General features: G+C 45.8%; 1 protein-coding gene across 1 annotated transcript in view; it reads right to left on the bottom strand.

Annotated features, from left to right (window-relative positions):
- The window catches only part of camta1a (calmodulin binding transcription activator 1a), a 266071-nt gene that overhangs the window by 132657 nt on the left and 119046 nt on the right, over window positions 1–14368 (bottom strand). Inside the window, exon 4 of the mRNA XM_070839521.1 lies at window positions 11865–11932. Coding sequence (XP_070695622.1) covers window positions 11865–11932 — 68 coding nt within the window. The remainder of the gene's footprint in view (window positions 1–11864; window positions 11933–14368) is intronic.

The following is a 14368-nucleotide window of genomic DNA, read 5'->3' as shown; positions in this document are numbered from 1 at the left end:
GGCTGCTCTCCTTGTCAACTGTCAACGCTGTTAGTGTCCAGAAGCTGAAGTCTGGAGCGACTAGACGTGATTTCAGATAAGGTGCCCATCCAGCCATGCCCTCAACATGGCCTCCCTCTGGCCCAGACTCCTCTGCCAGTCTCCTTCCTTCTCTCTGTCTGGCCTGTTATCCCTGACCGTCTAGACATCTCCCTGCACGCGATCCCTCACCCCAGCCAACCCGGGCTGTTCTCAGCTCCTCCGCTCTCTCTCTCTGCTCAACACTGCGTCACAACACTGGCTGGCTGGAGGGCTGTGAAAGGTTGCTGAAAAGGACAGAACAATGCCAGGCAGTTCTCTGTCTCACTCTCATTCAAGTCATTCACCGGAAGGCTACGAAAATGCTGCTCAGCATTGCGTTTCAATCCTCCTGCGATAGCAGCTGAAATGATCACAATCCAAGACTTAGCTGAAACTTATCAGACAGTCTCGAGGGTTAACTGTAAGTGTGAACCATTGTAATGAGGCAGCCTGCACCAATCATTCAGTGATGTAGACACACCTCTGAAAAACCAAAATAACAATTGAAAGTACTTCAGTCACTTTTTGTATGCGGAGAGGCAAATGAATGAGAACAATGAGAAAGCCAAGAGGCAATTACAGAGCAGATGACTTCGGGTACAGACTGATCTGCTGGTGACAATGAAACCACCTGATTGCCTCTGTTCTGAAGCTCAGGCTGTCAGTTAAAAAACACTTGTGCATATGAGAGAAACCCTTCCTGAAACCCTTCTTTCAGCCTCTCTACCCTTGTTGTCCAACAGGTGGAGTCTGGACACCATACTAGCCCTAATGCAAACCCTGACCTTCTGCAGTAGGAGGCAATTGTTGCAATGCATCAACGTCACTTCCCTATGCACAAAGCAAGAGGCTCACATCCATGACTGATCTCTATTAAATTACATGGATTAAATCAGAGATCCTTAATTAGGCCCCAATAAAAGCGTCATGTGGCTTTTGAAACCACTGAGCATGCCATGATTGGATAAAAATATGAAAACATACTAAATGAAATTGGTTTACCGCTGAGTGTGCGCCCCATGACTCTTGAGTGGAGCAGCAAAGCAGGGGGAAATAAAGTAGGGAGAAATAAGTACGAGGGAGAGAGAGGAGACACACAGATGCAGAGAAAGAGTGAGAGGGGAGTCTCAGGGCAAGTCACACCTCTTTGCCTCAGAAAAGCTCTTAAATTCCATGTGTGACCTAAGGGAGAGAGCTCTAAAGAGTCAGCCTAAGATGCCATGATACAGAATTTGACTGTTGCGGAGCAGTGAGCTAATACAGTCTGCCGTAAACCACACTGAGGAGAGCTACAAGCACGGCACAAGGCTCCTGGAGACCAGCCAATCCTTGCATGCTTATATATGTGCATACAGAACACAACCTGCACATACACACTCATAAACACTCAGGCACACACATCTGGGATTTGCTTCTCTCTAAAAACTGGAGCGTGATGCCTCCCTGCTCCTCTGGACCCTTGCTTCTCCTGGTGTCAGGATGGCCAAAAGCTTTTAAGTGCTTTAAACTCATAATAACCCTAATGCTTACTCCCCCCCCCAATTTTCAAGAAAATGAAATGCAATTGAAATAGATGCAAAGATGGGGGATGTTCAGACATTTTGGGGGTTGCGGGGGATTTGGTGTCTTTAAAGGCATTAGGACAGAACAGAGAGTAAACAGGCTCCCAGGATGTGTAAAGCAGTGACGGGAAAAGGAAGAGAGTGGCAATTCAAAACACTGCGAACACACACAGGAGCACAGCAGACATTGGACTCTTTATTTTGCCCTCTTTTCCTCATGCACATTAGCTTGTTATGTTGTTTGTGATGTTTCTATTTTTGAAAACATGGGGATTGAAAAAAAAAAATCACAGATCCACTTCCACAATGCATTGCAGGGAATAGTAAGCACACAAACAAAAAACAGCCCCCAACCACCTTCCCACTTGCCACTAATCCTCTCATGCCCTAATTGTGGGTGCAGTCACCCCAGATTCACTTCTTCAGGGAGGGAGAGGGAGACAAAGAGAGTTAAGGCTCTGGCTTAGAACAGACCACCCTGTCTTCCCCTAAAAATGATTCTCTCTGCCAGAAGACACCAGAACGGTAGGTGGTACTCTCTCTCCATTAAATTTCACTTTTATCTCACCTCCCCTTTGCCTTTCCATCTTCCTGTCATTTCTAGCTCTCTTTTCTCTCCCTCTCCTCTTTCTACTGTAAACCGCCTAAGGTGATTATGGATTGTGATGGTGGTGGGTGGGGAAGGCGAATCCCTGTCTTTGTTTCCTTAAAATAGGTTTAATACACTATTACCCAACACAGTTGAGAACCTCTGTGTAATTGTTACAATGGTTTCAGGTACAAAAAAAACTGAAAAAGGTGGTCTTGGTACCTACTTGGTGGCTACTGTCCTGGGTGGCTAGTGCTTGTAGGTTGCATCTATCGTGCCAGGTCTACACAGCAGCAGGCTATGCAAGAAATCACACATCCTCACTGGACACATTAAAACAGGCCATTAAACTCTTTGCCATTTGATTTTGTTTAATCAAAGAGGCCATCAGTCAACTAAGCAGAAGCCCACACCACAGGCCTCAGAAGAAGATGCTAGAAAGGAGCCAGCGACTGGTGGCTGGCTGTGTTTTGTCTGAACAGTGTTGTTACTGTTGGGAAGACTGCTTTGGAGTGAAGCCATGCCAACCTTTACAGCAGCCCTCTATTTTCTTGTCTGGTTTTCTGTGTCTCTTTTTCTCTTCCTCTCTCTCTCTTTCTCTCTCTGTCTGTCTCCTCTGTCTCTCTCTCTCTGTCAATGTGTCTATATGTCTGTCTCATACTCTCTCTCTTTCAGGCACAAAACCAAGGAGCACATTAGGTGCTGGTGCTGCACATTTTGATGCTTGGCTGTCACTGTATCATTGTCTGGTGACATAAAGCGCAGTAAAGCACTGAGCAGTGATGAAGTGGAGAGGTTTTAAACCTGCGCTCACTGGCACATTTCTTGCCTTTCAACCAATGTCATTTGGAGAGTGTCATCATCCTGCTGTGAAAGTAGCCAACCCCCACTCCCCACCCAAAACACAGAAGAGGGAGAGAAAGAAAGAGAGACTGACAGAGAGAGAGAGAGAGAGAGAGAGAGAGAGAGAGAGAGAGAGTCCTCCTTGGCAGTACTTGCTCCATTATTCCACTGGAGGCTTGATTAGACAGAGGGGGTAATTTACGAGCCACTTCATTGCCAATTCAACGGGCACATCACCTGTAAATAATTGAAACCCTTCATGTCCATTCCGACATAATCATATCGCTATCATGTTAATGTATCCAGCAGTGCTTTCCTTTGGGTCAGGCGCAGGACTACTTTAAATCTTGGTTGACCTGTCTCCATAACTCTCACGAGCACCGCCTTCTAGCAAACACAGAAAAAATAAAGATGAAGGACTGAACTGAGAAATGATGAAAAATTGAAAGTACAATAAACAAGACTTCTCAGCAAGGCAGTGAGTTGCAGGTGGAGGGCACATTTTCGCACGGGCTTGTTAATTATCTTTGCTTATAATATGGATGAGAGAGATTCATCATCTTCTTATTTATTTATCTCTCTCAGAGTCCTATCAGTCAAGCCGTGATGTAAAAAAAGCTGCAAGATTTGGATGGTTGTAGCTATTGCAATGAGTTGAGCGAGACAAGGAGGATATGAGAAATCAAATGCTTTGCTTTTAATTGTAGGGAATTGTATCATCGTGGGAATTGTCTCTCTAACACTCTTAATTATATCAGTGTTTAAAAAAAACTTGATATTGAATTGATAGCTATTTTTCTTACTTCATTTAAAAAAGTTATTAATATTAATTATTCAATCTGAAATGATTCGCACCTTTCTTTCTGCGCACTCCTCTCAAATGCGACAAAAAAGATTTGAATAATTTATCAATTGACTTATATTTGAATTGATTAATTCACTGATGCAAAATTAATACATGGCTATCCTCCACATCCCACCCACTCCATCCTCTCCCATCTTTAATGAAGCAGTTAAAGTAGTAAGGGTCTTGCCTAGGGTAAAGCACTGACTGAAAAAATGGGCAGGGGTGTGAAGGGCTGGGGTATCTAATACAAATCTACAGTAATGAAGATGTCTCTTCAGACAAAACTCGCTAACGATTATCCAGACTAAGACAGGTAAGAAATACCCCAAGTGTTTCATGCCCAGTGAGCCAATGCTCTTTAGGGAGCAGCTTTAAGTGTGGCTAGGTAACAAAAAAAATCAAATAGACAAGAAAGACATAAAGGGAGGAAAGTAAACAAACAGTGCAGGTCAACCACATGGGTGAAGGGCAAAGGTAAAGAAAACAAGGGGGACCACAAACCTGAATGCTCTCTGTATTAGTGTGTCATCCATAAAGCAGGCCTTGGTATCCAAGGCACGTATTCCAGATTGCTATTCCTTCTCGGTCGCTAAATGATGAGGAGGTGCAAGGGGTCATTCCTGCCATTTGCCATTTTTACACATTGAATGGTGCCACGTGGCAACTCATCATCCGTTGTACTTCCTGTACTGTGAAGCTCAGCTGGGGCGAAGAAATGGGACAGAATGTGTGCCAGTGTGTGTGTGTTTGTGTGCACCCATGTCGTGCCTGTTCTTTGCTGGTGATTCACCCAGCTCTCTGGCAGCCGTCCAGGACCTATTTTCTCCTTCTCTTTACATAACAGCAAACGGTATCACTGAAGCCTTGTGTCCTGTCCTTTCTCTTCCTCCTCCTCCTCCTCCTCCTCTTGTTCCTTTGCTACTTCCTGTTCTTCCTTTCCCCATCATCCACCTTGCTGTATGTGTGGGAGCTTTTTAGACCTAACTGTGCATTGCTCCCTGGTGCTACTGTGTCACCCATGGGATCGTGAAGTGACCAGTTCGGAACAGACGTTCTCGGACCACACCCAAAGCACAGAGTGGTAGACCACATTCCAGGGTATGGCGTAGGGAGATGCGTGGGACGATAGGCTGTTATTGACCGAAATGCCCCCTAGAGCTTTCTAAAGGCCCGGGATCCGGGATCCGCTACACCATATGCCTACAGGACGGCACCCAACTGGGCACCGGGGCGTGACGGGCTGAAAATAGGGACTTGCAGTCACAATCCTCACTGTACTGGCCAACATACGGCCACTCTGCACCAACAGAGCAGAGTGACGAGGTGGAAAAGGACGGTACAAGAGGGGGTGGAGAGCAGAGGGGGGTTGAAAATAGAAAATCAAGGAGGTGAAGGGAGAGGAGCTGAAGAGAGTTTAGTTTGTAGGGAGGGATGAGGGTGAGGAATGAGGCAGCGTGTCTGTGTGTTGAGAGTGTCAGTGTGTGTGTAGGAGAGATGTGTAGGCAGGGTTTAGTGTCTGGACTGCTCAGTGACTCAGGTGTGAATAATACGATAAGTTCACTTTATGTGTGTGTGTGTGTGTGTAACTCTGGGTGTGTGCGTGTGCGTGTACATGTGTGTACGTGTGTGTGTGTGCCATGGAGCCACGGAGACAGAGAGCATAGTGAAGTGCTGGGTCTGTGTAGGGCTGGTCGTCTGTGTCTAGGTGGCTGAGGGTGTGCTCTGCTGTGTCTATGGCCCGCTCCATGACAGCTAGCCTGCACGCTGCTCACCAGTGCAGAAGCACTAATTGAATTAAGTCTTTATTATCAGGCTGCAGAGGCAGCACTTCTCCTCATCTCGGCCCGCTTGGCTGACACTTTCTCCTTGAACACCTGCTTGACATCAACTTCCTCCTCTATTTATTTATCCCCTCTCTCCTGTGGCCAGCCACTGGCTGCACTCCTTTCTCCCCCCACCTCCTTCTCCATATTGGCACATCAAGCGAGGCTAGGCCTGCTTGTTTTTCATGCTGCTTTGTCTATCTTTGCAGCACAATTCTCCTCAGCTTGGATAACCTTAGCATCACAAAATAAAGTAACTTAGGGGCTCCTTTTTAAAGTTATACAGCCACACAGGTAAAAACATTTCCTACACTTCAATGTCTATTACCATACATAAAGGGACATACAATAAAAAGGATTAATTTCTAGAACTGATCCTGCCCTTCCTGGCCTTCAGCTGCAGTCCTGGTGAGTGTAGAGGGAATAAAGGCGATAAAGCTAGATGATGTTCTATGTTCTATTGAATAGTCTCCGGTGGGCAAGCTGGCCAAGGTAATATACAGCAGCTGGGATGAGAACTAACATATATCTAGTCCCCTGTCCATTTCCACTAGCCTCAGGCTCAGGCTGCTTCCCTGGGCTCGGCTTGGGCATTACTTTAGAGGACAGACAAACAAGAGGCACTATTAAGTTGGCTACGAGTGTGAGGCCCAGGCACTCGGCCCAGTGCTAGCTGTAATCTATTGACCGTTTGCATTCTCCCTCCCATGCCCCAAAACCACAGGACTTTTCCCTATCTGTCAGTTGAATCCATTGCTCACCTCCCTCCATCTCTATCTGCTGTTTACCCACTCTATTTTTCTCTTTTTTCTCTCCCTCGCCCTATGTCAGCTCAATCCCCCTCTATTCCATCTTTCCCCTGCTCTTTCGTCTGTTTGCGTAAATCCTCTCCCCCCTCACTCCCTCTCCTCTTCACCCCATCCATCACTATTCCTCCCATCTCCATCTCGTCCGTTCTCTGCTCTTATCGACATGTTTCCATTTTCTAAACTGCTCTCACTCCATCATATTCACTCTCTCTTCTATGGCCATTTTTCATTTTCTCTCTTTCATTCACTCTTACCTCATGCTCTCTGGGTTCACCTCACTTCTGTCCCCTGTGCTTTCCCTGGTGGGCTTTATTTCACCCAGCCCTGAAGGCCCCAGGTGGGCAGGTGAGCTGTCCTTGTCAGGGCTGTGGACTGGGTGGAAGCAGCGTGGGACAGTGTCCTCCAGGCCGACAGAATGGGGCAGCCAGGGGAGAAATGTCACTATGCAGCAAACTAAACTTTTACTCATGTTGAGTTGTAATAAAAGCACCAGAATAGAAGAAGGAGAGCACTAGCTCACCTCACCAAACAGTCTCTGTGCATTTACCTGAGCTGTTGGGTTTTCTCATAATGCTTGACTCAGTGTCACATGTCGTACTGCCTTCATCTTAAATGTGATCCTTTTTAATACCTCTTTATCTTGTATGTCTTTTGTTTCTGTATGTATCCCATTTTCTTTTTGCTTTCCTCTTCCTCTCTCCTTTCCTATGTCTCTCTCTCTCTGTCTCTCTCCTGCTGCTCCTGTCCTTTCCCACTCTCCTCTGAAACTCTGCCAGCCAACGAGTGCCACAAAGCATTAGGACCAAACACTATCAGACGCCCTTCTCAGGCACATCCTACACATCAGCCCCTTCCCCCATTTACACACACACACACACACCACACACACACACACACACACACACACACACACACACACACACACACACACACACACACACACACACACACACACACACACACACACACACACACAGAAAGCCCAGCACTTCCTCACACCATGTGCCAGACTAGGTGACAGAAACAGAGTTTACACATTGGCCTAGGGAGGTCTTATTCACAGTGGCAGACTCACCCAAATACTGCCTCTCTTATAAAAAAAGACACACACACAGTATACACAAGCACTCTGTTTCTAATTCAAAACACATCCACACAGTTTCACTGGTAATTACACACACACACGCCATCTCAAAACATTCATAAATGTCTGCATATGTTCACCCACAATGCGTTTTTCAAATGCATAGTCACGCTCTCTCAGATTCACAGACATACTGTGTGAATACGCAAGAGTACATTTACGTATGTATACACATGCGTGAACACAATCCCCTCTATCTATTTCTCTTTCACTCACACACATTCGCACGCGCACATACACACACAGATCTGCACAAATTCACAGGCTCCATACACAATAGCAAACACCATACACAATAGCAAACAAACAGTCATTAGTAGATTTCAGGCTGCCTCTCAGTTCTGCTCTACTCTGTTGTTGGTGTGCCCGCGCCTCTGGGGTGGCGCCGCTGCTGTAGGTTTTAATAAAAGCATTGTCTTTGGAAGCTGTCTAAAGGGACTTGGTTTCATTTTGGAGTGCTGTTGCTGTGGTTGCCGTGGATGTGGGAGGAGAGAGGGCTATTGCGCTGGGACGTGGGGGCGGCTAGGTTCAGTGTCATTGCGGGGCCCTCCAAGGACTGGTGCTTATTGTTTGATAGTTTCAATATACAGTGCGCGTGTGGTCTGTGGTCATGTAAACACACGTGTAAATCTGTTTTCCAAAATAATTGTGTAAAAATCAAAGCAAAAGGCTGACACAGCCCACCCCTTCAACTTTCCTACAGCTATAACAAGCCTACTGTATGTCTGCATTTTATGCAAGACAGGAGATTATACAAATGAACACACACACATGCAGAGCGATTGGGATGACAGGCGTAGAAGCACTCTCTCTGTTGTGTTTTTAGATGGGCTGTTGTTAACCAGCTCTATAAAACAAACAATGGAGAAAACATACACTGACGTGCAACTGCTCCACTCATGAAACCATGTGCCATTCAGGGATGCTCAGGATAACGAGCTATCGTTATACGACACGCAGGTGTCCATTAGCTCGTTGGGCTGACCAATCTGTGACACTCTCCAGTCAATAGTTTCTCCATCTGTCAGCATACAACCACCTCTGAAAAAGCCCCTCAAGGAGACATTGGTGTCATATATGATGGACAACAAATGCCTGCTCTCAACAGGATCACAATGTAATGGCCATGATGAGATCAAATCAAATGTTATTGTCTAGATTTGGAACAGCAATGTTTCTGTGCCTTTCCTCTGTTTTCAGTCTCCTCCCACAGGCACCTTCAAATCCCATCAGCTGAGGCAACGTGGACACATCTTTAAAAAGCCGAAAGGAAAGAATGAGTATGGCTATCTGGGAGGATGTAGGAGAGGAAAATCCTAATTGTCCCTTTAAGTGTGTTCCCTCCTGTGGAGTGAAGGTGCGGAGTAACGGCCATCTTAAATCACAGCCTGGCCGCGGCCTTCATTAAAGCCATAATGCCAGGCTCTCCCTTTAATGGAAATGGAAGCCAGCGAGGCTGTGGGTGTAAATTAAAGTGTAAGGCCCGAGTAGGGAAAGATTTCCCCAGCTCTGACAGGTGCGGCCTGAATTAGCTGTAGTGCTGTTCAAGCAGTCAGTGGGAGAACACTGGTATTGATTTTAAGCACTGTTGCACTTCCTATCTGAAAGGGAATGTGTATTACTAGAACTAGGCACATCAATCACTCAGCATTCCACCACTCTCCCCTGGCACGCTTCAGATTTTGAAATGATAAACAAACAGAAACAGACCCAAACAAAAGATAGCACTGGCTTCACCGCTACTGTATGGGCCTGGCTGATGTGCATGAGCATTAGCCTAGTAAAATACGTATGTGCCAGCGCGTAATTGGTCCACTTCATCTCATCCTCCTTATGTTGACAGGATGCCATCTCCATTCAGGGCCTGTCCTGCATCGCGTGTCACCTTGGACAAACAGCTAGCGTCAGCTCCTTGAGCTCTGACTGTTGCCCACTCCCATGTTTACGACCTGCATGTGTCAGAGTTGTTACATACATGCGGTGCAGCCATGCAGCGCGGTGCCTCTCCGTGTATGACCCTGCTGCTTATCTCTGCCTCCCACCATGCCCCGCTGACCCTGTCTACAGGTGCTGGCACGGGAGAATTAGCCTACTTAGCCTATTCCCCACAGGGGTCAACCCACACACAGACATGCAGACAGCACACCCACAATCAGATGTACACACCCACCCACTAGCACCCGAAGATGTGCGATGACAAATGATAAGGGAGCACTTAACCACAGGTGTCCCAAGGTTGACCTTTCACCCATGACCTTGAGCAGAAAGCTTTTCATATAGAGGCCAGCCATCAATCACCTTCCATCAATCACACATATATGCCGCACCCTTTCACTCCCCCCAACCTTTCCTGGTCCCATCATCTATCACTACGCTCTACCCTTTCACTGACATCTGGGAAAACACAAGCACTTCACCACCTCACTGCTTGCTTCTCATGTCCAGAAATACACACATACAGCAAACACACACATCTTGTCTTGCAATGACGGCTCCACTAAAAGATGGAATGTGTTGTTTTGTTGTCAGGTGATCTGCAGGTGCACACTATGGGCTGCTCCCTGGTGACACGTTTGCTGAGATGTCAGCACCTGCACTGAGACATGACATGGGGTTGAAATCCCTGTGCACACTGGCAGCTGAGACCACTGCACACAACAGTCAGCCAGAAGTGACAGACTGTGGCCATGAGCATCCTGAGGACCATTTGGCTAGAAAGTCACTGGATCAAAAGTCTCTCACATCTCACACAAGTGTCATTTTTTGTCTTGTGTTAGAGGATGCCAGCCCTCTCACATTTGAAATGCTGTAGCACCCTTCACAGCTTCTTTTTTAACCCTGTTACATTTATTCCCTGTTGCCATTTACCATACCATAGCAAGATAACAGCACCTGTATGTTCTGGAGAGAGTAATTAAGGTGAGTCTAATACCAGTTATGCAGGCCACATTTCGTGACTGAAATACGCCTGACATTTTGAATTGAAGAGTAGAGGCTTGGGGAGGAGGGGACAGGCTTGAAAAAAAAAAATAGGTGAGCTCAGTGCTCTTTTGGCCCATGCTCCATAATTACACCAAAGAACGTACTCTAATTGGCAGTGTCTTTATGCAGAACTATTATCAATGTCCCTCCGAGGCAATGGAAGAGAGGAGGGGTGGGGAGAGGGACGTGAGGAATGGGTTCTATGTCAATGAGCCCAGGGTCCATTTGCACATGGATGAGGACTGCTAATAATGCCAGCATAGCCAGTCCATCTTGCAGAGACAGAGAAAGAAAGGTTTAACATATTGAGCTGATTCCAAATGCATGAAAATGTAAACTTTAGTAGAGGGGACATTGTGTTAACATGCTGTATTTGCTGTAGCAGTGAAATGATTGTGTGGTCTGACAGTGCAAGAGTAGAATTCGAGTCCCAAAAGAGGCCAAGGGTGTAAATCCCAGAGCTGTCCAATGGGAAGAGATTAGGCAAAGCTACTCAAACAAAGCTGTCCACTACCTGTCAAATGTGTAGGAAAGTCATAACAAAGCCACATGTATGTATGAACTATTGCACTACATATATGAAACAATTAAAGACAATGCAGACAATGCTGCAGCCTGTTTGTTGGCATTAAATTTCGCATGTTAAATTTTGCTGAAAAGCAGAGGAGAAACTGTTCTTTGTTTGCAAATTGAACCTGTATGTTTCTGCATACATTAACAAAATAAATTATCTGCTATGTTGGCACCCCTATTCTATTTCAAATATTACAATAGCTCTTGGCATTTCGTTCCACATGTGGGTGTAACGTCTGACCCAGACAAACACCCCCAGCTTCAACAGTGTTATTAGTAGAGTGGTGAATGTGCAGACAGATAGGAAGACATTAACATACCATTCAAAGCAGATGCTGCACCAGTGCATGCTATGTTAATTGGCTTGCTAAAAGGCAATTATTAGTCAATATTAATATTCTATCATTCATCTGCAAACTGTAAACTTTTCTGAACAGCCATCAGCAGCCTGTAATATTCAACATCCTTCACTGAACTTGAAGCAGACTGCAAGTTGTGCATAAGGGAAATGGTCTTGAAGAAAAAATATGGAAAACTAAAAATGGAAATTCCAGTTCCTTAAATGTAATACTTTCAGGGCTATGAATCCTAACTTATGTTTTAAAAAGAGGCTAGGAGTGTAATTTTCTTACCTTGTTTTAGGGGATGTCGTTAGCCATTCTTCATGCTTTTCAAATGTTATCAAGTAAGCTGCGATCTCCTGTGAAAAAGAGAAGAGAGGAGAGAGGAAGGGATTGAGGCTTAGATATGTCATCTTTAATCACTGTTCTCTTGTGTTTGTAATACATCGGTGAGACTGCTTCATTGATATTCAGACAGTCTAACCAGCAGCACAAACACAGGAAAGACGGAAACAGGGGCAGTGCCAGGGAGCTCAGGCAGGTAAATGGAGACTGGTAAAAGTAAAGTGAAAGACAGAAGTGGAATGCAGCTGAGGTCAGATCATCTTCTGAGACCATCTTTGTTACAAAGCCTTTGATCAAGTTCTCCTCTGAGGACATCAAGGTGCTCTAAGAAAGATTGACATCTCTGTGTTTGAGAGTGAGCAGCTTTTAACATTTTTGGTCCGATCCTCCCCCAAATCCCTTTGATCTGCCCTTGACACTCCTCTATGGATCAATCCACTCTTTAACCTTTGAATAATAATTACACGCCAGTCTCACAATATTGACATGCGTGTGTACTGCTACTTCAGAAAAAGCTGTAGATCCTTTGGAGTTAGTTGTGTACAAAGAGATGCTATAGACACTGAAATAAAAAAAAACCCAAACTGCCACTGGTATAAATAGAGATACTTCAAACTCTTTCATGTTTCCCATGCTCGCCCTGCCTACTGCATCAGTCTGAGTGTACAGGGGAACACGCTAGACCATACCCGGCCATTTTCTCACCAAACTAATGGGCAGAAATAAAAGCACTTTGGATGTTGGTAGACAACCTAATGATTACCAGCGACAGCTAGCAATTCACTCTTTAGAAAGAACATTTGTCAGCTTCTCAGACTGTTAGAAAGACACAAGGACAGACCTGCTGCCATCCTCAACAAAAAATATCTTTTTAGTTGGTAAGGATGAGCATCTCTCCTCATGTTTAAGTGTCAACAAATCTTTTAAGTGTGAATATGTTGTTCAAATATTGTCTTGTTTGGTCCGTGAGGCTTGAGTTGAAAAAAGCCTCCTCTGGGGCTTTATGTTGTTACTTTGCCTGTCCACATGGGGCAATAATGTCTCCAAAAACAGCAGCTTTTTTCCACGGCAAAAAATATGAGACATAAGTGGCAGCAGCAGTTGTTTTTTTTGTCTCGCTGAGACTCTCTCCATCCTCCTTTTCTCTTTGCGTGCACACAAACTCTAAAATATGCACCACTGAGAGAAGGTTCCCATTGGCTCATCACGGCTGTGTCACAAGTGTGACCTGGCACAGAGACACAGCACACTGGCGATAGCCCATAGGGACGCTGCAGGGCACTGCGGTGTGAGGGGTTCCCAGACTGGCAGGGGTCCCAACAGGGAGGGGGTGGTAGCATGACTGGCACCCTTGCCTCCAGGTGCAGGCTGGGAGATAATGCTGCGTTGATTAACTTCCTGTTCTCCTGCCATAATGACCGGAGGCAGTGAAGTCCTGACAAGATGGAGTCTTGAATTAAGAAAAAGATAGAAGGAGGATGGGGCTGTCAAAGGGAGCTCAGGGCTGCTCCTCTCCTTTATAACTTCTGCTATATGGCAGAAAGAAAAACAATAAAGCAGCGAAATGTTCACAGGGAAAGAGAAAGACTGTGGATGCTCCACTACTAGGGTCACAATAAAATTACTTCTCTGCATACATTTGTAAGTAAATTAGACTAACGCGGCAGTGATTAGATTAATCCCTGCTATTCTGTATTCATTTTGGGAGGGATAAACGGCAGCAGGAAGCTCCTCCAGTGACCTCTGTGCTTGTTAGCACATAGCCCCTTCCATCACTTTTGTCTTTAAAACCCAACCACAGTCCCAGCCTCAGTGGCAGACGATGAAATAGGGGGCCGCATGGTCTCATACTTAAAAAAATAAAAAAAATAAAAAAGTAGAAGCGAGCCTCTACCTCTGGCTCTTTGCGCACCCCTCCCTCTCTGAACAGATGCCAGGGATTATTCCAACCCCCCGACCAACCATAAAGGTGCAATAATCTTATGGTGAGGAAACAAACAAAAACAGACGTGGAGCCATTAAACAGCTGCAAAGAGACAAAGTTTGCATGGGCGGCATAATGAGAGGCTAGCGTGCGTTCAGGTTGAGCAAACACGCTTGCGGGTTAGTGTAAGAGTGTGTGTGTGGGGGGGGGGAGCGGGCAAGCGGTGTGCTGAACACTGATGGTGCATCAAAGTCAAACCAGCAGCTGTCAATGGGCTCTGGACTCTATCTGCTGACCTCAGTGCCTCTGGCCTGCTCTCTGTCACTGGGGAAATATTCAGAAGAGGCTCTATGTACACACAGCTCCTACCTCACTCGACTTCTTAGGTCAGAGTCCTGCTTGAGCAAGGCTGTTTGTACTTCCTGCCTTTATGACTCAGCCTCCCCATTGACATGATCCTTGCTGGGGTTTTATCTCCAGGTGCTGCTGAAATATACTGTACCAGTGAGCGCTGCATTCGTCACGG

This window comes from Pempheris klunzingeri, chromosome 11 (assembly GCF_042242105.1).
Source record: "Pempheris klunzingeri isolate RE-2024b chromosome 11, fPemKlu1.hap1, whole genome shotgun sequence".
NCBI classification, from domain to species: domain Eukaryota; kingdom Metazoa; phylum Chordata; class Actinopteri; order Acropomatiformes; family Pempheridae; genus Pempheris; species Pempheris klunzingeri.
The sequence above is the reverse complement of the archived record's forward strand: the minus strand, read 5'-3'. Positions and strand labels throughout refer to the sequence as shown.